The sequence below is a fragment of the Phyllopteryx taeniolatus genome, chromosome 10, assembly GCF_024500385.1.
Source record: "Phyllopteryx taeniolatus isolate TA_2022b chromosome 10, UOR_Ptae_1.2, whole genome shotgun sequence".
Taxonomy (NCBI): domain Eukaryota; kingdom Metazoa; phylum Chordata; class Actinopteri; order Syngnathiformes; family Syngnathidae; genus Phyllopteryx; species Phyllopteryx taeniolatus.
The window spans coordinates 20,578,294-20,605,755 of NC_084511.1; the positions used below are offsets into that span (position 1 = coordinate 20,578,294).

A 27,462-nucleotide genomic window follows, 5' to 3' on the forward strand; every position below is an offset into this window, starting at 1 on the left:
TTTTAAGTATGCATGTACTGTACTGTACTGTGTAGAACGATTCCGAAGATGTGTTCATCAAATACTGTATGTGAGTTGCAATGACTAAAAACTACCCAACAATAACTAGACCTCGACCAAGGCTCAAAAAATGTGGAGTGCTATATTTGTTTTTGTGTGTCTATATGCTTGTTAGTTAGCAGGCTACTTCGTGGTTCATGAAGGATGATAAACAGAAGCGCCTTGCCATCACGATTTTGTGGGTGATGGATGATTGCATTAGTGTCATAGAGATTCCAGCAGTGAGAATACATTAGTGTATTCGCACATTTATCGAGATCCTCAACTAAATTTCATGTGGTCTTCCTTGTTCAATGCACCACCCCCTCCAAATTTCTTTCGCAAAATCCTGCTCAATGTATCTGTTTGACTATTTAGTGCTTTAGTATGTCAAAATAACAGTGGTGTCCTTTTTTGTGACGTATATACAACTTTCACTAACCTGGTTGAGTAAGGAATTAAGTGATTTCTTTGCAAAGGGTGCCTTATTAAATATGCAACATTAGATTGTATGTGTGCACGCGTGTGATACCCTTTTCCCCCACAAAAGGCAGAGACCAGGTGAAGACGTCCATAAAGTTAGGCAACCAGTACGGGTGAGGAGAGCAGTTGAACTGACGGATGTTCATTACGTTGTTCTCGTATTTCAGCACCGCCGCTGGAAACACAAACACACACGAGCACTTTATCTCGACTTACTTTGTATTAATTCTATTAAATGTGTACATGATGTGAATGTGTATTTGTATTCATGTGAGATTAACCTTTGTTATTATAGACATCCAGGTAGTTTGGAGCTGAGAAGATGGTGATGAGTGAAGGAAAACCTGTTGTCTGACTCTTTCTGTACATACGGTACCTATAAGGACATTTTCATAGAGTTATAGGTTTGTAGGGTCAATATTGTTTCTAAAATATTCCATGTGTGAAGTGACTTTCTTTCCTTATTAAAGTGTATGAACCATGAATTGCAGAAATATTAAGACCCATGGACCACAACCCAACTAGACAGTTGATGGGAGACAAATGTTACTAATGGGTTCACCAAACTGAACAAAGAGCAGATTTTCTCAGATAACAGATGCCTGGGGGATTTATGGGTCAGCAAAATGTTTTGACCCTACTCTATTTTCTTAATGTAGTGTACACCCCACATAACTGTGGATATTTCCACTTTATCTCATGATTGTCGGTCAGTGTAGTATACAGTAAATACACGTTCACTTGTGAACAAAGCGCACTGAGGTTAAAATCCACAGACTTTGCTGTTTTAATGACTTTTTTCACAGAAATCATTTTGACATAGACTGTTCCCTCCGCTACATCACGGTTCATCTTTCACGCCCCCCCCATACAGTGTTCCCTCCCTATGTCCTGACTCACCAATTGCGGATTCAGTGCATTGTGGATTTTTTTTTTTCATATTCATATTGTGCATAATTTGCCATATTGTGGGATTTTGAGTGTATGATGTAATTTATTTATTTTTTGTGGTAAAATAAACTCTTCCTAACCTAAAACATTAAAACTGTAAAAATATAATAATAATTTAAACACATTTTATGAGATATAAAATGTATATATTGTACTGTACTACTTTGTATTACTCTATGTTTAAGAGTTTAAAAGGTGTTGAAGAGGATCGTGTATAAAGGTTAATAGGAGTGTGGGGAAAAGTCTGGGGAGGTTCATATGGCTTTAAAATATGTAGTATAAATAATAAAAAATATATATGGGGACGTGACGAACCCTAACTCTATTTCATCTATTGCTGGGGTGGTCAGGAACCTAACGCCGCGATAAACGAGGGAGAACTGTATCTCAAATTTTTAATAATTCTGACGAACAAAAACCTTACAGAAATTTTGGGACATATGAGCAATTCCATATTAGTTAACAACTTTTTAAATATTTCTTCAAGTCCAAATTTATAATTGCGCACCTTCAGTGTACAACCTCACTGTGCTGCAACATGCTGGGCAGCACTTAGCATTTAGAAAAAAATTAATAAAATAAAAATAAAAGAGTCAGAGAAGGGTCCCAACTCTCAAGCTCAAGTAATAGTCCTTCTTGTTTTCCCGACATGGCAGAGAGAGTATATGCCGCATATGATTATAGTCGTGTGCACTGTTCCTATGATTTATAACTAGCAAAACATTGATACTAATTTCCGTGAGCCATTTTATGGTGTTCAGTGGACTTTCTTCACACAAAATTCTAAGGTCTGGTTGAAATTGTTTGTGTTTAAATATACAATGTTTAATTCTCTTTCGTTTTATGTGTAAGTTTTGCAGTAAACTTCAAAAGAGAGTGAGAAATAAACAGCACGTTAAGCCTCTTATTTGGAGAACTGTGGGAACAAGAGTCTTCTTGTTTTCGTTTCCTTTAAGTGATGTCATATGATAGGCCCCCAGTTTTTTAACAGCGAGAGAGTGAGAACAGCCGCGTGTTTTTTTTAAGTTTAAGTGCGTTTCTCCATAGATCTCATGAGACCTCAGCTTAGCGGGCATCTAAAACAGGTGTTGAGCCCTGTACTTATCAGGTGCCATTTAAAGACCTATGAGAACCATAACAAATTAATTTTAAAAAGATGATTCAACGATGAAACAAAATACAACAATTACATCAAGAATTTTTGTGTTAAAGGTTTTGTTTTTTTGAATTGCATCAAGGATCAAATGCTCATGTATATGCCTCACTGCGTGTCGGTTCCCCACACTTGATCAAAGGCATTAACTGCACAAGTGTGTTTTGATATTTTATTTGTCTTATTTTGCGTGAGGCCACCACAGAAAATACCAGTAACTGCGAAGAGGAAACATGATTACAACAATAATATTGGAAATAGTGATAGTAATAGATAGTAATAGAAAGTCAAAAGCGCTACATGTACAGCTGAAGCTGCGTGAGGTAATTTTGGTGAGGCTCTGGATGAATTAATTTATTTTCAACATTTCTCATCCCTATGATGTCCAGAGTCACAATGGCACTGCCCATTTGTTTGTCATCATCCATGCACAAATCATCTAACGGTGGCCTCGGACTTTTACAAAGTACTGCATTTTCCTGAATGTCGAAAGAAGAAAATGTGCCGCGGGCCGTGGGGAAATGCCCGCACCCCCCCCTCGCCCCCTTAGATCTTCGCCTTTCTCTTCCCTCTCCTGGCGCCCTTGCCCGTCATTGCTCGCGACGGGTGCTTAACATGGGCTCGCTTAGGTTATATTAAGATATCAACTCACAGGTTCTTAGTTGTTGCATGTCCTCACCGGGTGTCAGCCACAACCCCCCCCCCCCCCCCCCCCCCATACACAAATAAGAACTCGATTTGACTGTTGTAACGTTACTTGTATTGTTACAAGTAACAAATATCTAGACTAACTATTGTTCTGCTGTGGTTCGCACCCTTGTCCGTTCTGTCCCTCTGTGTGTCCCCTAAAACCCTTTTCTGTCCGGCTGCATTTTCAATAAATAGCAGAATAATGAAAAATTTTAAAAATAAGCAGAGGGAGTATTTCAAACTCCCCTGTTGCACAGCAAAACTGTTCCAGCACAAAAGGCATACAGATCCACCATTCTGTGAGGCCATGCAGCTGAACGGGACAGGTTAAAAAAAATAATAAATAAGTAAAAAAGAAAAAAAAAGAACGAAGACAATATTGTGGTAAATTTAGCTTTTAAACCGTAAAATGCAGAATCACACATTCTGCGGTCAGCTTACCCAGCATCCTGTGCTTCATGCGCTCTGATGATCGAAAGCAAATTGTTGGTCTGTAAAAACTCACACACTGCCGGGTAACTGGAAGAGCAAAAGGCGAGGTGTAAATGAAAGTCAGTGAATTTGAACAAAAGCCTTGACACCACCATAAAATATAATGCACACCACACAGATCAGTTTGACCAACTCTACGAGCAATAGAAATACAGTATGTAAAACCTGGACGGGGTTCAAGGCAGCCCTAATGCGACTGAGCCCATGGATGCTATCCCAATGTCACAATGTCATTAATACAATAGCTTATACTAAACTTTGAGAAAATCATGGCCTTTGCCAGAAATAACATGTCATACTAACAATTTCTACACCTTGAACAGCACTACACATAGAAAGGGAGCTTCATTCCTCTACAAAGTGCATCTTGTCTCTTTAGATTTCTCCATCTTGACAGTTTTATGTGCATCTTTTATCTCCTCTCCTGACCACCAACACCATCATGCGTTTCTCCTATGTTGTTCTCCCTCTTCTCTCACTGTATCTATAATATCGCTCTGTATCTGGCAGGGGTAGCCAGTCGTCATAGCAACAGACCCGTGCAGCTTCCCTTGGGATTGTGGGATATCGTTTCATGGCGAAACAGAACTGGGTGCATGTGTTTGCGAACGAGCTGTGTTTATGTGATTAATCTCATAACAGTGTGTCTGTCTCTCTGTTGTGTGTCCATGTGTGTGTGAACGGGCCAAGATTTTGTGTCTCGGGCGCTAATCCTAGTGATGGTTATTGGATCTTGGATCACAGAAGGATTCACTCTCTTTTCATCACTATATGGTCCCAAACCAATAGCTTGAAGTCCGCCTTAAATGTATGAGACTTCTGATTTGTAAATTCAAGTCATAACAATTGAAACATCATTGGGGGGTGGGGGGTTCTTTTGGTTTTACCTATAGAAATAAGAGCAGCCTCTGACTGTGTTATGTCCAAAGTACTCTTGGGTCTTCTCATTGCCAAAGTCTTCAAGTGGGTCTGCCCACAACAAGTCACACATGGGCCCAAACGCCGGAGGCTCCTTGAATCGGTCCAACTAGGACACACAATCGACACACAAAAACACAATGGACATCGTGTAAGTCTAATACATGTGAAGGCTGTGAGGAATACACGCATTTTTTATTTTTTTTAAAATGACACAGAAACAGACGCACCAGCACATGTCATGTAAATCACAGGAAAGAAAAGCAAACACATACACACATAAACCATAGATCATCACCATGGCAACCCCCACCACACAGGAGCGAGATGATTGCAAACCAGTAGATTCTCTATGGAAACACTGCCATGATAAGGAAGTGTGTTCTCACGATGTCTCCGCCCTCGTGTGGGATTTTGTTTGTTTTGTTTTATTCAGGGCGGCACGGTGGGCGACTGGTTAGAGCGTCAGCCTCACAGTTCTGAGGACCCGGGTTCAATCCCCGGCCCCGCCTGTGTGGAGTTTGCATGTTCTCCCTGTGGCTGCGTGGGTTTTCTCCGGGCACTCCGGTTTCCCCCCACATCCCAAAAACATGCCTCAATTGGAGACTCTAAATTGCCTGTAGGCATGAATGTGAGTGCGAATGGTCGTTTGTTTGTATGTGCCCTGCGATTGGCTGGCAACCTGTTCAGGGTGTACCCCGCCTCCTGCCCGATGACAGCTGGGATAGGCTCCAGCACGCCCGCGACCCTAGTGAGGAGAAGTGGCTCAGAAAATGGATGGATGGATGTTTTATTCAGCATTTAGTGTTTTATTTAGCACTGCTTATAAGACAACATGCATACACAACACAGAAGTGAAGATGTGAAAAACATGGAGAATATGAAAATGTGGACTTCTGCTAGCTTGCGTAACATAAAAAGTCCATAATTATCTTTAAAGTGCAATATTTCATGAAAGAAAGAAAAAAAGATCTTCTAGGCTAAACACTTTCAGGAGATTTAAAATCAGCCTTCATTTTTTTCCAATGTCCCAAATAGTTTTGCGGTGTAATCAACATAACCAAATGTGACATTCTTGAAATTTTATTTTGATTCCCCTGCTTAAGTAAAATCTGGTCTTGGCTATGATACCAGTTAGCTTCAAAGTAGGTGTTTGTTTAAAATGTAATCAACATAACTTCAATTAAGATTTAAGATGCTGCAAATATATAACATGCCGAATGTAAAGTGAAGTAATTTTATAGCATCAAAAAGTATAACGCATATAAAGTTTCGAGGTTAGTTTGCCCAGCAACACAAGAAGACATGCTCCATTTCCTCCGTACTGAATGGTTTTTCATTTGATTGTTTTATATGAATGGCCTAGATGTGTTTTTCATACAAATCCATCCATCCCAGCTATCTTCGGGCGAGAGGCAGGGTACACCCTGAACTGGTCGCCAGCCATTCGCACTCACATTCACACCTACGAGCAATTTAGAGTCTTCAATCAACCTACCACGCATGTTTTCTTTTGGGATGTGGGAGGAAACCGGAGTACCCGGAGAAAACCCACGCAGGTACGGGCAGAACATGCAACCTCCACATAGGCGGGGCTGGGATTTGAACCCCGGTCCTCAGAACTGTGAGGCAGATGTGCTAACCAGTCGTTCACCGTGCCCTTTTCATACAAATATTTACTGTTATGATGTTTCTGTGTGGAGTTTTCATGTTTCACCTCTGCTTGCATGGGTTTTCTCCGGGTACTCCAGCTTCCTCCCGCATTCCGAAAAACATTTTAGGTTCATTGACTCTACATTGTCCATAGGTATGAATACAAGTGTGAATGGTTGCTAGTCTATTGGTGCCCTGTGATTAGCAAGGGTGTACCCTGCTAGAGGAGACCTTTTGGAGGCTCCTCTACTGTATATGCTCACTTTAAAGAAAAAACTAAATGTCACAAAACGCCAATCAATTGTTACCAAAATTTATGTGGACATCTCGGTTTATACCCACTTCAACCACTTAGAATGATCGCCCCAATATTTTGGATTTTATGGATGTTAAAGCGTTTTCCTCGCTGTCCCGGTGTCCGTGCTCCGCGCTCAGACGGTGCGTCTGAAGTCATTACAGGAGAATCAGAATCAGAATGCGTGTACTTTGAAGGTGCGTAAATCAGGTGCATAAAAAACAGACTTACTGTACACATGAACAGGACAATATGGCCCTGAGAGAGTAACCAAAGCTCAGAAAACAGTATCCAAAATGGATATGTGTATTCCTCCTGTTTTTTGTAGTTATCACCTTAAATTGTTTTTTTGAATCACAAAAATCTATGCAACTGATCCTAACGACGCAGAGTGAGGTCAACTCAAAGGTGTTTCTGGAGGTGTGGACGTGTGTACCTTTTTGATGTCGTCCAGTGTGTGGATCTCCGGTGAAAGGCCCCCATGCACGCAGAGAAATTGTTGGTTCATCAAGGCTGCCAGGGGCAGGCAATCAAACGCCTCCATGCAGGAGTCATACACCTGCTCCGAATACTTGATCTTACCTGCGGGAAGATTGGACACAAGTTGAGAAAGAGAGAGGCTCCAAATGTATTTTTATTGTGCTTTGAACAGCCAGTTTGTCACGCTGAGTGTTTCGTATTGGATTCAAACAAAGGTATAGAATACGTTGAAAGATCAAAGCTGGGACTGAAAGTGTTATGTGACTTTTATTAGTGCTTTATTTATGCATGGATGAAACAATAGGCATAGCATAGGTGTATTATATGCTTTCAAGTCTTTCCTTCTGTGTCTGTAAAAATCTGACCCAAATATGAACATGAAGCATCATAGAGACACCGTGAGGCAAATTGTTTTGTTCTTTTTTTTTTTTTTTTAAATGCCTTTGATTTGGCAGCAGTATTACGACATCCAACAGGACACATCCTGAAAGTACATTTCACACACGGCCCTGACAACACAAAAGCAATATCACGGGATTAAAATAGCGGAAAGATGAAAAAAAGACAGATGAAGAAAAGGAATAGTGGGGTGGGTTTTGGATGAGAGAATAGCAGGATAATAATTTAATGAAGAGAGAAAGAGGGCGTTTGGAAATGATACAAGAGAGAAGAAAAGATGGGGCAACATTTGCGGCAAGTTGAAGGAAAAGGGAGCGGTTGAGCACAGGAGACGTACTCTAATCAAGGCAAGTATTGGAACAGTGTAGCATTTGTTCGAGCCTTGAGGTGTGTGTGTGTGTGTGTGTGTGTGTGTCTGGCAGAAGTGTCATTGTCAACCTCTCCATGTGCCTTGTGTATAACAAGAGATCATTATTGCCAAGTGTCAGCTCTTCCTCTTTTTCTTGTTCACTCTCTCTCTCTCTCTTTCTCTTTCTCTCTCTCTTTGTCACAGGAGCAAACACATGCACACACACACATGCACACAAACATTTCTGAGGACACTTACACAAACGCACACAGACACACATGCAGCAGATGGTAATTGAGGGCGACCACTATTCGCCAGGAGCACCATGGGAAATTAGCGTCCTCGTCCCCTGGCCAATCAGACACAGAGGAGGAAGTCCCTGAGCCAATCATTGAGGGCCAAATTAATTTGTAGCTAATCACCCGCTCTCTGACAGGATTCACAGGCAGAACAGTCAGAGAGGAGGCTCAGAGACTATTTGGGAACGCAATGAAAGGACGAGATGAAAGAAAGACTGGAATATGAAACATACTCGAAGAAAGGGGAGATGTCATGCACTTAAAGCTGGAATCCACAGCTTTTTTTGTTGTTGTTAAAAAAAATAAGTAATCACCCAAACCAATAGTTCTGAAGATCCGGGTTCTATTCCCGGCCCCGCCTGTGTGGAGTTTGGATGTTCTTCCTGTGCCTTCCTGGGTTTTCTCGGGACACTCCCACATCCCAAAAACATGCATGGTAGGTTCATTGAAGACTCTAAATTGCCCGTAGGTGTGAATGTGAGTGAGAATGGTGGTTTGTTTCTATGTGCCCTGTGATTGGCTGGCAACCAGCTCAGGGTGTACCCCGCCTCTTGCCCGAAGATAGCTGGGATAGGCTCCAGCATGCCCGCGACCCTTGTGAGGATAAAGTGGTACAGAAAATGGATGGATGGATATATATTTAGTGAATGCCCGATTCATTTCCCACGCTGGCCCAGTTGGTGGCGCACTGAAAATGACGTAGAAGGAAATGAAGCGTTTTGCATAGCAATGGGCAGAGGGTAGTTGTATAACGCTTACAAAAAATATTGTTTTGCATTTCTGTAGCATAAAATAGTCATTCAATAATTACTGTTTAAACCAAAACAATAATACAAATTGCCATAAATGAATCCTGAATCTCCCTACGGACATCGATCGCGGGTAACATACAGCTGAGGTCCGGAGACATGACATGAAAAACATGATCGAGGTGGGAAAAGAGGAAGAAGAGCAGGACAACAGGCGAAAAATGTCTTCCATGTCCACGATCCCCTACATTGAGCCATTGGATATGTGGATGCGCGTTTGATGCTGCACAAACAGTATGTTGTACTTAATCACATTTGAAACCATAAAAAGATAGACTAATAGTCGGAAGAAGCTCGTTGCTACAGAATAAGGATGTGGGAGCGATACAGTATTTTAAAAGATGCTCCCTTATTTGAACGGCCGATGAGAGGCACAAACGTACGTACGTATACGTACGTATACGTGTATGTTTTGACTCGATGCTTTGCTTTTTTATCCACCGGAACATTATAAATATAGTTAAGTATTGTTATAAAACACAATAATATGTTTACTTTCTAATGTAAGTGTAACGTGTTATTTGAATGGTTTAGGGGGAACCTGGATATTTATGTGTATGTCTCGACTTTTAACAGGTCCTGTAACACCACATTGGTTAGAAAACATATTTGTACGCTGGATATTGAACTGTTGACAGTTTCTTTCGCCCGTTTTATTTACACCTCGCAGGTTTCAACAGCTCTATTATACACAACGTTTGTGTATATTCACCCGCGAGGTGTTGGGAGAGCGGGAGACGGGGACAGTTGGACTCGGCACAGCCTACGTCACATTGAAGCGACGGACTGCTTTGTTGTAATGCTGGATTCCAGCAATAGGGGGCGCCAGAAATCGCAGATTATAACTTTAATCCCCCCCCCAAAAAAAATACTTAGTGACTATACTTTATGTGTAAAGACACTATTCATTGATGCGCCATCTCCCTCAAGGGAAATGAGATTTAAAGGGAAAATATGCAAAAATAGACTTTTATTGTTTGTCTACCGATAGTTGGGCATCTGAAGTGAAAACCAACCCATCAAGTGTGAAATAAACAACCAAAGTACAATGGAACCTCGACTTTATATTTTACAGTGGACCCCCGCTATTCGTGGGTAATAGGGACTGGGCCAGATTGCAAAGAGTGAAAGTCTGCAGATAATATAATTGCACTAGCAATATATGTAATTTTTTTTTAATTCACCCAAAACAATCTTGAATAAGCAGGGATAAACCGCCAATAAACATTTTTATTGAATAAACAAGAGTGGGGAAAAAATGAAAAAAATTGGAAGAAAAAGAGACAAAAAATATGCAAATCCACAGGTGCTGAACTGCGAGTACGTGGTACGTGGGGGTCCACTGTAATTTAATCCATGAACAAACTCGTAACTCAATTTACTCAAATCAATTAATTAATTAAAATGAATTGAAACCCATTGAATCCATTCCAGCCACCCCAAAAGACATTTTTAATCACAAAAAATAGCACTGTATTGTATTTGAGTTTGGTGATGTGTGTATACGCCACATACAGAGTGTATCAAGTGGTGCCTCCATGAGTAAAAACAATTTTATTGTCTTTGTGAGGGCTCGCCTTTTTTTCCACTCAGGGTTTTGCACACGCAAGTAGAAGCCACTGTAGTCAGGGCTCCGTCCCTGGTTGTTATGGTAACAAAAGACTCGACATTGGCCCAGCAGATTATGGAGCGAGGTACTGTACTGTATACAGTCCCTCACTTGCATAAATCAGGGCAGAAGGCCTTGAAATAGGCTAATTTCAGCAAGACAAGAAATAGGGTGCGTAACATTTGCTATAACTATTCAACTTTTGTGTATTTTGACACAAGCAAATTATGTCACAGCCATTTTATTAAAACACCTGGAAATAGGTTCAAATTGTGGGAAAAATTTTAGTTCTTGAACAATCCTACTGAGCCAAATCAGCAGTTCTCATTTCGTGGGGCAAAGATAATGACCGCAAGAGGCATATAATTGCATAGATAATTGCATATCATTGCATCGTTTCCGATTATTGCAGATTGCAGTGCTATGAACAGTACTGTGCGTAAGTCTCCACCAGCTTTGCTGTTTTAATTACGTTTTTGTTTTTTTTACAGTAGTCATTTTGACATAGTCAAAAAGTGACTTAATAGGAGAAGCACAAAGGATGGAATTTATAGCTGTGCAGATACAAGACTTTATATTTACCACTTGAGTAATTCTGGCACAAATGAAACAATGCACCACCAGAATTATATTCGCTCCAGGCAGCTTTTCGCCATTCACCAGGAAGCAGCCTGCTAACTTAATGAATTAATGGACAAACCAATACAAATACAAAACTCCACAAGTGTGGCCTGGCAGAGGTAGAGTACTGTATATGCTCAAATGAGTGACATTCTAGTCATATGGCTAGTCATTGAATAATTGCTTCAACAACAAAACTAATGGTCCCCAATAATAACTTCTGAACATTTTTGTCTGCTAATAAGATTCTCTGAGTCAATCTATCCATTACCTACAGAACTTGTCATCATCAGGATTGCAGGTGAGCTGGAGCCTATCCCATCTGATTTTGGGGCATGAGGCAGGGTACACCTTGGACTACTCAGCAGCCAATCAGAGGGCACACAGACAAACTTACAGTATAGATGTAATTTAGACTCTGTGGGAGGAGGCTGGTGTTAGAGGAGAAAACCCACAAAACCATGGGAAGAAAATGAAAACTGCACACAGAAAGGCCAGAGCTGAGATTCAAATCCAGAAGCTCAGAACTGTGTCAAAATAATGTAACCAAATTAAATAATCCATACAAAGGGTCAATGGTGAGCTGCAGCCAATCCCAGCTGACCTTTGAGCGAGAGATAGACTGGTTGCCAGCCAATCGCAGGGCGCATATAGTCAAAACAAACTTTCACACGCACATTCACACCTCTGGGGAATTTTAAAGTCTTTAATGAACCTAACATGCATGTTTTTGGAAGGAAGCTAGCATACCCCCATGCAAACTCTCAATTCTATATTTGAACCCGGAACATGCACGAACCTCTGGAGGACTGTGCTGCCAAATTATATTTCAATAAAATAATCAATAAAATGCAACACTGAAGAATTTTCTGTTGCTTTACTGAATAACTTTTGACTAAGAAATCACACTGCACAAGTGGCAATGACACAAAAGAAGAAAGCACAAGTGACATTTAGAGGGAACAAATGAGTTACTCACATTCTTGTTTGAAGGTGAAATATTCCGTCAGATGTCTACATTCATGGTTTCCCCGTAGAAGAAATAGAGTCTTTGGGTAGAGGATTTTCAGTGACCACAAGTACAACACACACTAAATGTTCAGCGGGGAAGAGAGAAAATTAGAAGAAAATTAATGACACAATGTGTGCATACATACAGTATGTGTGTAGATATAGGTATCGATACATTATTGTTCAAAGTAATTCCTGACAACATGTCAATGTATCTGTGCTGCATTAACTACAGTACTAGGATTATGGTGGAATATTTTCACAACAAAAAAAGCAACCAAAATACATACATTTTGTATGGTCAAGTAATTATGTTATGTTTTTGTACAATCATATCCATAATGAATGGTTGCCTATTTAGTCTTGGAATTCATATGGCGGCCATGTTCCTATAGCAATGGCCTATTTGGAGTAATACGTCTAAATCAACTGAAACAAAGCAAATTAAACTCAAATTGTAACTAAAATAAATTGAATCCAGAATAAATATTGTCCCAGCTGATATCTTCAAAGTAACTGCTCTACATGATTTCTATCTGCTCTTGATGAGTGTAACAAAGGTGGACTAAATATTGCTCACCTCCCTCTAAACTGTCAATGACGTAACACTCATCTCATCACGGCTCACTTCAGTCAGACAATGCGATCACAGAAATACCTTCATGCATTAGCAACTATTGTACATAGACAAATGCCCAATCCAATCATTTCCTATTTTTTTTGCAGCAAAATCTCAATAAACAGCGTATGGGGATGTTGAACACGCTCACTTGATCTATGTATGGCAGCTGCATGGCAAACATGTTCAAGTTCAGCAATAATCTCAAGTACTTTTAATTATGATTATTTTACACAGTAAAATAAAAATAGATTAAACAATGGAATTTGGCTGGTTCTACACAGTGTTGTTGAAAATGAATGCACTAATTAGTTGAATTGGGGGCTCTGTGAGTGAGGTGTTGCATATGTTTTGTTCGTCACCCTCTGCAGCTGTCCACTATGTTAATAAAAAACAAAAACAAACCAGTTTCAAGTTCAGTAATTTAGTGTGAGGAGACCAGTACATCATTCCTCCAGTGAAAATAAATACTGTGCCAAATGTGCCAACACAGAACTTTACTGCATTATCTGAATAGTTTTGCCAAACTAGGACTAAACACAGCATCAAAACCAGTGGAATCCGTAACAACAGCTCAGTGGAACGTCACTAAACCTTTCAACGACCACCGGTGGATGCATGCATCCAAGTGGTGTCATGTCAATAAACACCGAAGTGCTGGCCGTTCTACAAAACCTCGGCCAATGATGCAGCAGCGTTTTCCACTAGCCCAGGCTGCCCCAGGAGCGTCAGAGCCATCGATGTATGTAACTCCTGCACTTTGACGAACAGTCCAATGTTCATTGCTTTACACCGGACTGCAACATGACAGTTATTCATCATCATCATCATCATTATTGTTGACGTGTATGTATAGGTACTGCACATTGTATATGCGCATGCTTAGCTGGAAGCAGTTTATTGTAATTTCTAAGGACAGTAATGTTTAGTGATGTTTATAAGTGTTTGAAATGCTATTAAAGGGTTTTTGGGTCATAGTTTTGGTATAGTAATGGTTAATCTATGAATAAAGGCCGTTATTCGCAGAGGTGGGAAGTACGTCGTTACTATTACTTTTAAGTTGATTTTTCAGGTATCTGTACTTGAGTAATAATTTTTCTGGTGGCTTTTCACTTTTACTCCTTACTTTTTAAACACAAATAGCTGTAATTTGTACTCCATACGTTTTAATGACATTCTACTTTTAAAACCTAAGTTTACAAATGACACGACGTAAAAAAACTGAACGCTGAGAAACCAGACACCGGAATAAAGCTTGTTAAACGCATGGCTCATAGATATTATCAATAGGTAGATATAACGTGTCCCTTTGAGTTGCGTGCCTAGTGCCTAAGGCGACGCTAAGCTAGTAGGGCCAAAGAGTCGGTGCATTCCATGTTTGTGGATGGTATGAAAACATAAATAACAAAGATGACTGCACGTTGTGTTGAAAACGGTTACAGAATGCACATACGCCGTACAATCACAACAAGAGAATGCCAAACTGGGAATAACCTTTCATAGGTACGAATATTTTTTGGGCTCTTTTTTTCAAATGTTCACTATTAATAGCACATGCTTTGACATTGACAAAAAAAAATAAAAAGTTAACATCATGAAAATTGGTTGAGAAATGCTTTGTGTCAACATACATGCATTGGCTTTGATGGGAACGTTGTCTCCACTACACATTGTTATTTAGTTTTATTTTAGCATTACAAGATTATTGTTACCAAGATATTATTTATATATTTTCAAACAAATTTATTTCCCCAAAGCCAAAACAAAACTGAAAGAAACCCTAAAAAAAGACAATTTGCTCATTTTCGACTAAATTTAGTCTGCACCCCAGCACCACCCTGTAATGATTGGCAGTGGGCAAATAAATGTGTTTGATACAAATTTAGCTTTTTCATTTTTAACTATTTATGTTGTATATAATATTATTTCAATAGTACAAATAAATGCTCATCTTCTCATTCAAGACAACCTGTTTTTAGTTTTGTTTTGTCCATTGTTGCCCCCAGAAAAAGCATGCCAATCATCTGAAGAGATACAAAAATCTCACTATATGTATTTTATCATTGGGTTGGAAAATGTAGATTTACATTTTTACTTAAGTACATTGATAAGTGTGTACTTTTGTACTTGTTCTTAAGTAAGAGAGTGGGGCACAGTAGATGCTTTCTTACCTCAATACTGAAATATCCCCTGTCCACATAGTCCCCCAGGAAGAGGTAGCGCGTGTTGGCAGGGGAACCTCCCACTTCAAACAACTTCATCAGGTCAAAGAACTGGCCGTGGATGTCTCCACACACTGAGAATGACACATAACGGTATGCATAGCATCATCATGGTTGCTGATCGAACTTTGACCGGAAAATATTTTCCCAATAATTCCCAACACACGTGGGTGGTGGCCATCCCCTGCCACCGGATATATTTAAGTCACCAGCGGTTATCACCAGCTCATTCTGGATTTAATAAGAGTATACAATCACATTGTCTGTTGCCACATCGGCCAAGAGGAGTAACAATGCATGGATCACTGCAATTATTCATCGCATTTAAAGGGAACGGGAGGAGCCGTTTTGATGGGACATTGTTGATGTGTGTTCACGCCCACAGATGCGCAAACCTCCCTATTTTAAATATGCCGCCATGCACTCATCTGCGCCTGGTCTGATACCCCTCGTGCAGATTTACACTGCCCGCTGCACCGGAATTACGCTGGTCACGAAAAATAGAGCCCATAGTGTTATGTTGATGTTGTCAGTGTTGCTCTGCCCCATGTGCATCTGTTTGTTTAATTATTGCTGCTATTTATTTTTGGTCTACAAGTTTTAGCAATTCATGCACGAACCTTTACGACACCACTCCTTTTCTTCAAATATGCATGTTGCATTTCATATTTATGTGTACTATACCACCTCAAATGAGCCTTCTTGATTGAAGCTGTCACATTGTGAAAGACTTCAGGACCGTATGATCTGCCAGCATACCACTTCCCATCTGCCTCTCTCACCATCTGTCTGCTTTCACTTTGTCAAGTTTCCCTCTGCAGCCACTTCACTTTAGATCTTTTGCATCTGTTTGACTGCTGACATCTGTCTGCCTCTCCATCTAGTTACAATCTTTCTGCCTCTGTCTTTTTTTCTTTTTATCCTATTTACAATTGACCTTGCTATGGAGAATGGCATGAGTGAACTTGAGCCACAAACACACATCTTCATCCTCAATAGTCAACACAACTACAGCATATATACTATACTATATATTTAGATCGGTGACATAACCCATAAAGAGAAAACAGAACACATGGAGTCGTGTATCCTTAGATTGAAATCAGGCCTCCTACAAATGTGGATGAAAATCAAATAGTTTTAGATCAGAAAAATCTCATGACTCACCAAACACCAAACAAAAATGTCACAAAATGTATAAGTACTAACATAATGATGAACGTCTCATCGCAATTTAATCATTTCAAACTGCCTGAGAGGAGCCGCTTTGATTGGACGTGATTGAAATCGGCTGTGTTCACGGCCACAGGGAGATCAATTTTATTGGAGAGAAATGTAGTTGTGTGATTTTGCGCGCTTTAAAAGAACTTTATTGAAGTACCAGTTATTATGGATATGAGTCCATCAGTCTGGCACATCTTGCACTCACAATATTTGTCTATTCTTCCTTGCAAAAGCTGGCGAATCCATTCTTTTGTTTATTGGATGCATCCTTTAGACACAGCTGGAAGATAAAAATCCTCTTCGTCTTCAGCTTTCTTGCAGGCTTCCTATGCTGTGCCAAAATTGGAACTGGGAATTATTCAGAATTCACTCTAATTTAAGCCCCAATTCGGGCTGCAAAAAATACAGCGCCGAAACGTTGTGCTTCTCCCACCATGTTTCTCTGTGGGTCTTGTACTCTATAATTGGGGGCATTATCCAGTGTTGTCTTCTTTTAACACTCTTTGCGCTTGCATGAAAATTAAGCTGCATCACTGAAAATAGAGCCATCAGTCACCAAATTGTCACATGCTCCGGGCGAATGCCAAAGAACACACCCTGGCTGCATCGACACCACCTAGCTTGACGCAGACACGTGAAGCGAGCCTTTCTTTGGCACAAATCTCAAGATGTGCACAATTTTGCTTCAGTCCATGTGCAGTCTACGAATGTAGCAACCTTAATGTGATATTTTTTTTCTATCCACCTGCTTATCAGCTCTTTTTAGAGCAAATCCAGGGAGATTTCCTTTGTCTTTTAGTACCATATTATATGGAAACCTGGATTCATTTGCCACAGCTTTATCTGTAAATTGTTACTCTGGCTCAGACAAGTCTTTTCAGGTGGAGTCTTCTGACTCAGATTGTTTAGCTGTAGAAGAACTTCAAATAGCAGACCAATATTTCTGTGCCACAACCATCAGGATGGAAAACCTCTGCGCTAAACACCTTATACTCAACCATCTCTCCATGTCTGTATACCCTTGTCCCTAGGGAAGCTGTACCTGTGAAAGCTGACTAATGTTCCTACACTAGAACAACCCACACAAATTCATCTCACCACTCATATTTGCATAACACACACCCACACACACCCACGCATGCAAGCACACACGCACGTATGCACACACACTCACACACACACACACGCACACACACACACACACACACACAAGTGTCAATTGTCTGGATTGGTCTGAGTGTGACTGTCTTCTTGTTTCAGAAAGCTGTTTTGCTCTCCATCAATCTCAATCTATCCTTTGCTCCCACCCTCCATGGGATCTATCTCTTTGCTTCATACCATTTCCCTGTCAAGGAAATACTGTACATGCAGATATTGTGAGACATATAACAAACCGATTGTGTCTCTCAGCAAAGTGCGACGGAACAGTGTTTCATATTGAAAAGGTTGCAGATTAAGGACTCAGTGAATGCAATCTGCTTGTTTTGTTTTTTCGACCCTTTGCTGTGTGGCTGCATATGTCTAACTTGTGTGTGTCTTCCTTAAGGCCTCTTTATACTCCCGCGGTCGCGCTGCCAACAACTGAAAGGAAAGTAAAAACGGCTACCGGAAATGGCAAAAAAAAAAAAAAAAATGCAGAGGAAACTCCACCCTGTGGTGTCCTATCCGATACCAGCCGAAGCGACACCCCCGACTTGGAGGAGAACTGCAGCACACTTTCAAAACAGCGCGCGTGGGTTGCGCTCGAGTCAAAAGGCAAACTACGCGAGGGATAGCCGCAGTGACGTCAGCGCGGTCGCCGTCCGCGTGAGGATAAAGAAGCCTTTAACTGGCGGAGGCGTAATACACTGACAATATATTTGAAGAGCATAAGCCAATAAACTCACAATACCAATCTAAACAAATTAGAAAGGCAATTTTATAATATTGATATTTTTCTTTTATTTTTTTTACAAATATTATGTTGTAAATATTATTTTTTTTACTTTTGGCTAGTTATATTAGGGGACACAGCAGCAAGTCACTCGCATCTTTTTTTTCCCTTTTTTTAGTATAGTATGATATTTTCTTGAGTCTGTACTGTATTATATAAAAAAACATAAATTACCATAATTTGAGATTTAACACTAATCGATAAATTTTCAACCCTTCTATTTGGGAGGGATAGCCCTGCTACGAACACTGAAAAGCAGTGAGTAATTAACACCTTCCCAAAAGGGTTTGTAATTGCCTATAAATGCCACAAGATGGTAGAAAAGCCCAACTTTTGTCTAAATGAAGCTCCACAACTCACTTCAACATGACTGCTTGGCATTAAGATGCCACAAGACGTAAACATAGCAATATTATTTTTATTTAACAAATAAGTAAAAAAATTTTTTAGCACGTAACAGCGGATACGTTTAAAAAAAAATCCACGAATACATGAATTGGCTAATGCTGAATCGCGAAAATGCGGAGGCTCACTGTAGATATGTTCCACCCAAAAAATCTAACTACCAATGTCGCGGCTCTGCTGTAGGTTAACACTATTAACAAATATTTTGTCTGACCCCTCTTGGGCAAGAGTGATATCTTATTTGTTCATACATACACAAACAATTTCTGTACACATTTACCCTGCAGTTGTTTAGATTATTTAATTCTATGTTCTACTGTGTAATTCCTATAACAGATCAATTTGCTGTACTGTACATCAATATCCAAATACCTGTTACTGGTGCCTCAATGTCCAACATGGTGCGTTCCTGGCGCAGGATGGCGGCGCCCTCATCGATGATGCGCAGGGCCACTGCCTCCTCCAATCGGCCCTCCTTGGTGAGGTGAGCTTTGAGCAGGTCCACCCTCGGTCGGCCCTCGGCATCGAACACCTCCTTCATGGTCAGCCGATGGGCCAGAGGGAAGGGGACCGCTGTGGAGATGGATAATTTGAATAGGTGTGTGGATGGAAATAAAGGGATTTAACACATGTAAAAAGCGAGCTAGCTTGCACAGTGAATACTAGGGGCAGAACATGATTAATTGATGTTTCCTTCAAAAAACTCGCCTTCAAACATTATATGGCCCCTGTGATCTTCATTTTGGAGCTTTGACGCTGCGTGAGTTATGGAGGGTAAGGCATACTGTAATGAAACAGGGGCTGCCACAGCTATCAGGGTTGCCTGCCTCTGTTCTGCAGTAATGGCTCCCGCCTCTGTTCTGCAGTAATGTCTTTCTTACATAATGAAGGCCCTCAGGCCGCTGCTGGAGCACGGGGGGTTGACTGACGACGGGGGGTTATACAGTGAGAGTGAGTGCACAGCTGCACGTGAGGAGTCACATACACAAAAACAAGGCCCATTGAAAACACAGCAAACATACACGAGCGGTGGCAAGAAACAAAAGGCAGAGGCGTAAACAATGTATGGAACAATAGCATTAACATGCCTGACTGCTTCTGGGTGACAGGGACACATGAACACACATGAGATCGTAGGTAATAAAAGGTATTGTTACTCAGAATCCACTGAGCCTGTTCGAGCCCCATCAGTGCTAACACAGATAATGGCCTAGATGACACGCTAAAAGTAGGCCTGGCTCTCTCACTATATACACACGCATGCAAGCATGCGCGCGCGCACACACACACACACACACACACTTTCACTCTGCCACTTTGTCCCTGTTTTGCACTCCTCTTGACCTGTCTGTGTTTAGTCCTCCTGCTTTTTGATTGCCTTGCCTCTCTCTCATCTTGATTCTGTGAACAAGCAACAAGTGTTTACACTGATGTCGGCCATAATACTGTATTTTTATGTAAAACTTACACTTCATTTTACAAAGGAACAAGTTCCAAACAATTTAAAATACAATTTATAGCCACAGGTTGCATGAAGGCGACACGGTGGGTGAATGGTTAGCGCATCTGGCTCACAGTTCTGAAGACCCGGGTTCAAATCTGGCCTCGTCTGTGTGGAGTTTGCATGTTCACCAAGTGTCTTTGTGGGGTTTCTCCGGTTACTCCGGTTTCCTCCCACATTCCAAAGAAATGCATGGTAGGCTAACCTAAAACTCTAATTTGCCCGTAGGTGTGAATGTGAGTGTGAATGGTTGTTTGTTTACATATGTTTATATGATCCTGCCCAGAGCAAGCTGGGATAGGCTCCAGCACGCCCGCAACCCTAGTGAGGATAAGCAGTACGGAAAGTAGATGGATGGAAGTCGCATGAAAAATTTGAATTGTTGTACAAAGCCTGCTGGTGGCAATAAATGGTTCATATATCACCATATGCTGTACGACTAAAAACCCCTTCCCACTGTACAGCACCTGCAATGCTTTACTCACATTGGTTTGGCAGGAGTCTGAGAAAACCACTTCTCAATAATCAGACAATTTTTATTCAAGAGAAGACAGAGTAGCAAGAAAAAGGACTGCAGCCACAAAGTGGACACTATGGAGTATCATACTGCAGCATCCATGACACACACACACAGCAGCATGTTTTTAGTTCATTTATAGTTGTGTAGCCTCAAAGGTGACTTGACACAGCAATTAACCAATCTTTATCTGAGAGTGACCAGCAGTGGTTTACATCACCCAAACTGTGTCACCACAACACGCTTGAAACCCATCTGACCACATACAAGAAATAGCACCTTGTAGTACCAGGCCTCCTGGGTTTAAGACAGTCCTGATTAACAATATTTTGAGGTCAAGGATGATGCTCGGTGTGAGAATAATCTACTGGTATGTACTGTTACACTGAAAAACTCACCTACTTTCAGTTTTTGTGCTCAGGTCAAAGCCATGTGCAATATAAAAATATTGCTTTGCCACCATCTTGTGGCACCTTGTGCCAAAGAATTGAGGGGAGGAGTATCATTTAGTCAGCCCATAGCCTTCTCTAATAAAAAAAAAAACACTTTCCCACCAAAAACCTTTGTGGGTGGCTATAGCAAATAGTAGTGGTTCACTATACTGTAATTGTGAAATTTTGAGGTTACGAAAGGAAGGAACGGAAGGAAGCATGCTCATTCACCACCGTACTTATTGTTTGCCATTGCATTGCAATAGACTTGTATACAGAGGTGGGTAGAGTAGCCAAATATTCTACTCAAGTAACATTAGTGTTAATTTAGAATAACATGAATCAAATAAAAGTATAAAGTAGTCCTCCAAATAATTACTTGAGTAAGAGTAACAAAATACTCAGTGAAAAAAACTACTTAAGTACTGAGTAACTAGTGAGTACCTTCTGATTTGTTTTTAAAATCAGAGCATGAATGTCAAATAAAATAAAAATAACAAAATAAAATTCTGATATTGCTGAACAATATCTCTTAATCTAAAACATAATCCTTGTTGCATGAAATGATGAAGCCTGCTCGGATGAGAGGCGAAAAGTCTTCTAAGACAAACAGAACAGTCCAGTGTGATCTATTCAATGCCCTGAGAATTAAATGAAGTGGATGACTGAGAATATTCACACGTATAATAAATTAAATCTTTATCAAATAAAATCTTTGTAAAATAACATTAAGGCAAATGAATCTCCAAGAAACGGTCTTATACTACATTATTTCCACTTGTTAAACACGATACTGTGGGCTCACCAGGCAGATTACATAACAGGAACAAAGCTGTTATGGATATAAAAAGTATACAGACCCCTTTTCAAATACCAGTTTTTGAGTTGTAAAACAATTTTGTCCAAGATAAATCATTTTAAAACGTTTTCCACCATTAATATGACCTCGATAGAATTTGTACAACTCAAATGATTTATTTTTGTATCTTTTTTTTTGGGGGGGGGGGGGGGGGGGGGCATGCGTAGGGCCTTACAGAAAGATTATTTGCTTTATCCACTAAAATGACTGAATGAAGAAGCTGTTTGCTGACCAGACTTATAGATGAAGTGTGTGTGTGTGTGTGTGTGTGTGAGAGAGAGAGAGAGAGAGAGAGTGAGACAGAGAGACAGAAAGCAAGATGCATGTTTTACAGTTACTTGTGACCATAAAATTGTACTAATGTTGTCATATGCACGGCCAAAACGACAGCAAAAACATCTGCAAACTACCGCAAGGTGTTTTCTCAAGTTAGAAGTGGGCTGACTTATGCACGTTTGGGCAGTGACTAAACTACGCTGCATGTTAAAGCTGTTGTTTTTCGTCCTCTGTAATGTAAACACGAGTCGGCTGTCACGACTGTCACGACTCACTTTTATTGGCCGGCAAAGCCCAATAGAAAACTTTGTGGGTGGACATGTGACTTTCTTGTGTCGTTTGATTGATGAACTTGAGTCAAACATCACTGTGGATTGGAGCAACGGCGCCCGATGCGGAAGTAAAAAAAAAAAAGATAGTCTAAAAATAGATCGCACACACATTATTGATAAATGAAAGTAGCAAACAGCATGTAGATTATTGTAACAGAGTAAAAGTATCATTTCTTCTTAACATAAATACTCGAGTAAAAGTAAAAAGTATGTCTCATTAAAACTACTCTGACAAGTACAATTTATCTAAAATGTTACTTGAGTAAATGTAACGGAGTAAATTTAACGCGTTCTTACCCACTTCTGGATGTATGGCCTATAAGTGTTTTTCATGCAAATATTGACTGAATTGTGACATTTAGACTGTGTTAGTGTGGGTTAATGATAGACTACGGCACATTCCAACTTACATCAAAATTTGCTGCCGTAGGAACGGAACTCATCATAAACTGAGGGCCTTTTATGTGGTTTTGACAGTGGAAATAACGAGTTGACTGGTAGGTACTGTGCAATAGAAAAGCGGCATTAGCTAGCACATGAGGACTTAGTACTACTTCATTGGACCTCATGTCTCAATAAGTAGGCCATTACATCACCTTAAGAATGAATACAACACATCAACACACCAGAGCACCCTGACACATCCCAGCAGCTGCCAAACTGGAGAGTCTGCTTTCCATCGCTTCACACTGAGTGCTAAAGCCATCTTTGGCTTTTCAGGTAGGGACTGATTAATATTTGAAAACGTTTGTGCACACCAGGCTGACAGAGAACACAGGAGCGTAAAAGTTACTCATGCGTGTGACTGCAGAGTTAGTTCTGAAAAACGAGAACAAGCTGTGGTCAGTGTGTGACTCAACTTCATAGTCCAGTAATGTACTGTTCTGTGTTAGTCTGCACCATGCTGTATTGTTCTAGTACGAGGGAATACCAGCTAGTACATACAGTATACATGAACTCAACAGGAGCATGTACCTGGTTTGAGGCAAAACTAAAGCTTGTGTGTGCAATTTTGTTTTGTGCAAGTGTGCGTGCACGTGTGAAAAATAGTGCATGTCTGAAAATATTGATAATTATGAATGATTATTGTGCAAGTGTGCGTGCACGTGTGTGAGTCGTAAATGTCAAGCCTAGTGTGAAAAATAGGGGAGGTATGAGAGTATCAGGAGCAGCAGAGACAGACACTCAGGGAGAGGAACTATACTTGTGAAAAATGTACTTGGCAAAGAAAGAACTTAGCACCAATTCAGATCTACCGTAAATGTCCTTTTCACCCAGCTGCTGACCATTTTCATTGTTACAAAACGCAAGCTCCTTTTTGTTTTAGTTCAGAAAGACATGTAGGTGCTTTTATCAACCACAATTAAGTGCTGCATGTAAGCGTGTAACTAATGCAACTTTGTCAGTCGCAGTAGTGGTGTAGTAAAATGTACACTTTTGGGGAGAAGTTTTACAAGCACAAACACAACAACAGATCAGAGGTTAGCCATTTGTTTTTTAACTGTACTGCACTTGCGCATGCCAACACCGAACATTCCATTTTCAAAGGTTTTCACCGTCTACATGGAAGATATAACAGTGACACACATACATTTTTAATAGAGCATAAGCAACAGTAGGCCTTTCACCATAGTATAGCTGCAGTTCATATTTTAAACTATACTCCACTTAAGTACAGCGATGGATTCTATTGAGGCCTTAAGTGGCCTGTACAATACACATGTACATGATACATGCCAACAGCTGAGGGATAATGGCTATCAGAGATTTAAAATTGACTACAATGTTTCACTTCTTATGATGTTAAAAACAGTTATGCATACAACACTGTGTAGTCACTGTGTAGTCACTGCTCAGTGACTGTTTTTTTTTGTCAATGTCTTTCTGTCTCCAAAGTGTTCTGTAAATTGACTGTCTGTTGTCGTACTAGAGCGGCTCCAACTACCGGAGACAAATTCCTTGTTTTGGACATACTTGGCAAATAAAGATGATTCTCATTCTGATTCTGATAATAACAGTGACAAGCCAACCTACTCATCGGTGTGGAAGGGGCTATTAGGCACATTTTAAACACAACCCATGCTGACCAAAGTTCTGAACAAAGCAGACCAAGTAAATAAAATCTGAATTGCAAATGCAATGACACAAATATTAGGTACACAGTACCAAAAACAAAAACACACACAAGGGCGATGGCAAAAGTGCACATCTGTGGGATTCAGATAAGTAAATGGAATGGGCAGATAGGATACGGAGCTGGCAGGGGTGCTGTAGTAGTTTGTAGTATTTTACCAAAGAATAACAGGTTCAAAATTATTTTTGATGCTGATTTGTATAATTAACATCTCTATTGTTTTCCAAGGGGGATCATGGTCTATAATGCTAGTGGACCAGACTAGGAACATCTTCTGTCGTGTATGGAATGGCGTAAAGTGCCATTTTGTCTGAGGTGCCCTTGAGGCAGGCAGCCTATCTATACTTTATTCACAGACTTAAACTCCATATTTCACTCTTGACATGATCCCAAATACAGGTGCCTGACTTCAGAGTGCTGCAACAGATGGTATTGGGAAAACATATGAACTCTTATGAAAGACTGGAGGTGCTGCATTTAGAATACATGACAAGAGTTATAGCAGAAATATTTGGCAGAAGGGACAGCACGGTGCGCTAGTGGTTAGCACGTGTACCTCACAGTTTGATTTTTGAATCGCTGCATTCCTTTGTGGGGTTTGCATATTCTCTCCATGCTTGCGTGGCTTTTCTATGGGACTCCGGCTTCTTGCCACATTCCAAACCCATGCATGTTAGGTAAAGTTAGGACTCTAAACTGTCCATAGTTGTGAATTTGAGTATGTATGGTTCTTTTTCGACAGAATGTACCCTGCGTCTGGCTGGCGACCAGTCCAGGGTGTACCTCACCTCTCGCCCAAAGTCAGATGGGACTGGCTCCAGCGCACCCGCTACCATAATAATGGCAATAGGCATAGAAAATAAATTAATAATTTGTAGAAGACAGAAACACTATTTATATTGTTTCTAAAACCATCTGCAAATATTGATAATTATGAATGATCATTGTTTATTGGACATATAATGTTTAACTATCGGTGCAGCGTCTGCAGTGATACGGACTTTGTATCGGTCCGTTGTGGTGAAGACGGAGCTAAGCCGAAAGGCGACGCTCTCTATTTACCGGTCGATCTACGTTCCTACCCTCACCTATGGTCACGAGCTGTGGGTCGTGACCGAAAGAACAAGATCCCGGCTACAAGCGGCCGAAATGAGTTTCCTACGCAGGGTGTCCGGGCTATCCCTTAGAAGTAAGCTGAGAAGCTCGGTCATCCGGGAGGGGTTCAGAGTAGAGCCGATGCTCCTCCACATTGAGAGGAGCCAGATGAGGTGGCTTGGGCATCTGTTTAGGATGCCTCCCGGACGCCTCCCTGGTAAGGTGTTCCGGGCACGTCCCACAGGGAGGAGATCCCAGGGACGCCCCAGGACACGCCGGATAGACTACGTCTTTCTGTAGTCCTCCATGAAAGCAGAATGATTAGCTTTGTTTTTAATCAAAATAAGACATTTGGAAACATTAGCTTTTACTTTGGACGACAATGATTTTTTGCTGCTTTTCTGGGGGATGTTACAGACCAAACCAGTAATCAATTTATGTTTGTGCATTTTCTTTACTGTTAATTTGAAATAATGTCCTGTTTTTTAATAAAGTGATGGAAATGTATCGAAAAATAATCGACAGATTACTCGATTATCAAAATAATTGTTAGTTTCAGCCCGACAAATAATAATTCTATTAGCGTCGTAAAAAACAAATGTGACTGTGTTGACAAACTACCATAGAATACAACATATTACCACAAAATCCCAATTCATCCTACTCCTGTATGGGACTTTTAGTTCTGTCATAAGTGTGGAGAGAGTTTTTTTAATTTTACCTTTTTATGACTTTGTTTGTGATAGAAACAAAAATACATTCCCATTGAAATAGAGGCAATCATATCCAACTATTGTACAAAGACATAGGAGATCACTTTTCGCTACTTTTTTCTGTTTATGTCCTTTGACCCACTCTCCACATCTGAACTCCCAAGTGTTGAATGGAATCTATTAAGTGAAAAAGCTGCCAGCTCAGCCAAAAATCTAACAGCACAGAACAACGAGGACGAACCCATGACACGGCTTTTAGCCAAAGCCCCTAAATCTCTTTGGGCTGGTCAAATACCCTAACTGGAGCAAAATTTGATCAGAATCCACCCTCCCATTATTTATAATGGCTAAAATCAATTAGGGATATTTCATTAGTTTTAGCATCATGGGACACTATTCGCAAAAAGCGGGGCTGCTGCAGTAGGAAGTGACGGCAATGGAGAACAGCCAGATTGAAGACATAACTGAAGATCTGTCCTAATTTTTTTGCTCAATAAATAGAAAATAAGTATAAAAAGCAAGTAGATATTTCATAAATACACATTTGAAATTTGTGAGGCTTAGAGCACAGTAAACATGACACGTCAAACTGCAAAAACACTTAACAGTATATGTACAATAGACAAGTGAGGATCCCTCATTACTGTGCAACATTGTATGTACTGTTCATCCATGCAGGCACATCTAGCAGAATGAAAAGTGTGTGTGTCAGTATTTAATACATTAGATGTAGGTTGCCTTCATCTTACATGATCTCACACACACACCTTCCAAGATCCTTCATTCTGCTGCTCTGCATGAATAAATGAAGAGGGATGAAGTGGGGGATGAAAGAATGAGTCCAAGCCATTAAAAAAAGGAGAGGTGCAAAAAATGGGGTGTTTGAGAATTGAGAAAGGAGCTACGTGACTCTTAATAAATACTGTGTTTTTGCGCGTGTGTGTGTTTGT

The 27,462-nt window shown here is 40.4% G+C and overlaps 1 protein-coding gene across 2 annotated transcripts in view; it reads right to left on the reverse strand.

Moving 5' to 3' along the window:
• The window catches only part of LOC133484850 (protein phosphatase 3 catalytic subunit alpha-like), a 48,116-nt gene that overhangs the window by 10,966 nt on the left and 9,688 nt on the right, over nt 1–27,462 (reverse strand). For both annotated transcript variants that reach the window (XM_061787977.1, XM_061787979.1), the window contains exons 2-9: nt 19,027–19,227; nt 15,042–15,166; nt 12,220–12,331; nt 7,111–7,256; nt 4,696–4,835; nt 3,758–3,835; nt 804–898; nt 572–697 (exon numbers count right to left, since the gene is read on the reverse strand). In XM_061787977.1, coding sequence (XP_061643961.1) covers nt 572–697; nt 804–898; nt 3,758–3,835; nt 4,696–4,835; nt 7,111–7,256; nt 12,220–12,331; nt 15,042–15,166; nt 19,027–19,227 — 1,023 coding nt within the window. The remainder of the gene's footprint in view (nt 1–571; nt 698–803; nt 899–3,757; nt 3,836–4,695; nt 4,836–7,110; nt 7,257–12,219; nt 12,332–15,041; nt 15,167–19,026; nt 19,228–27,462) is intronic.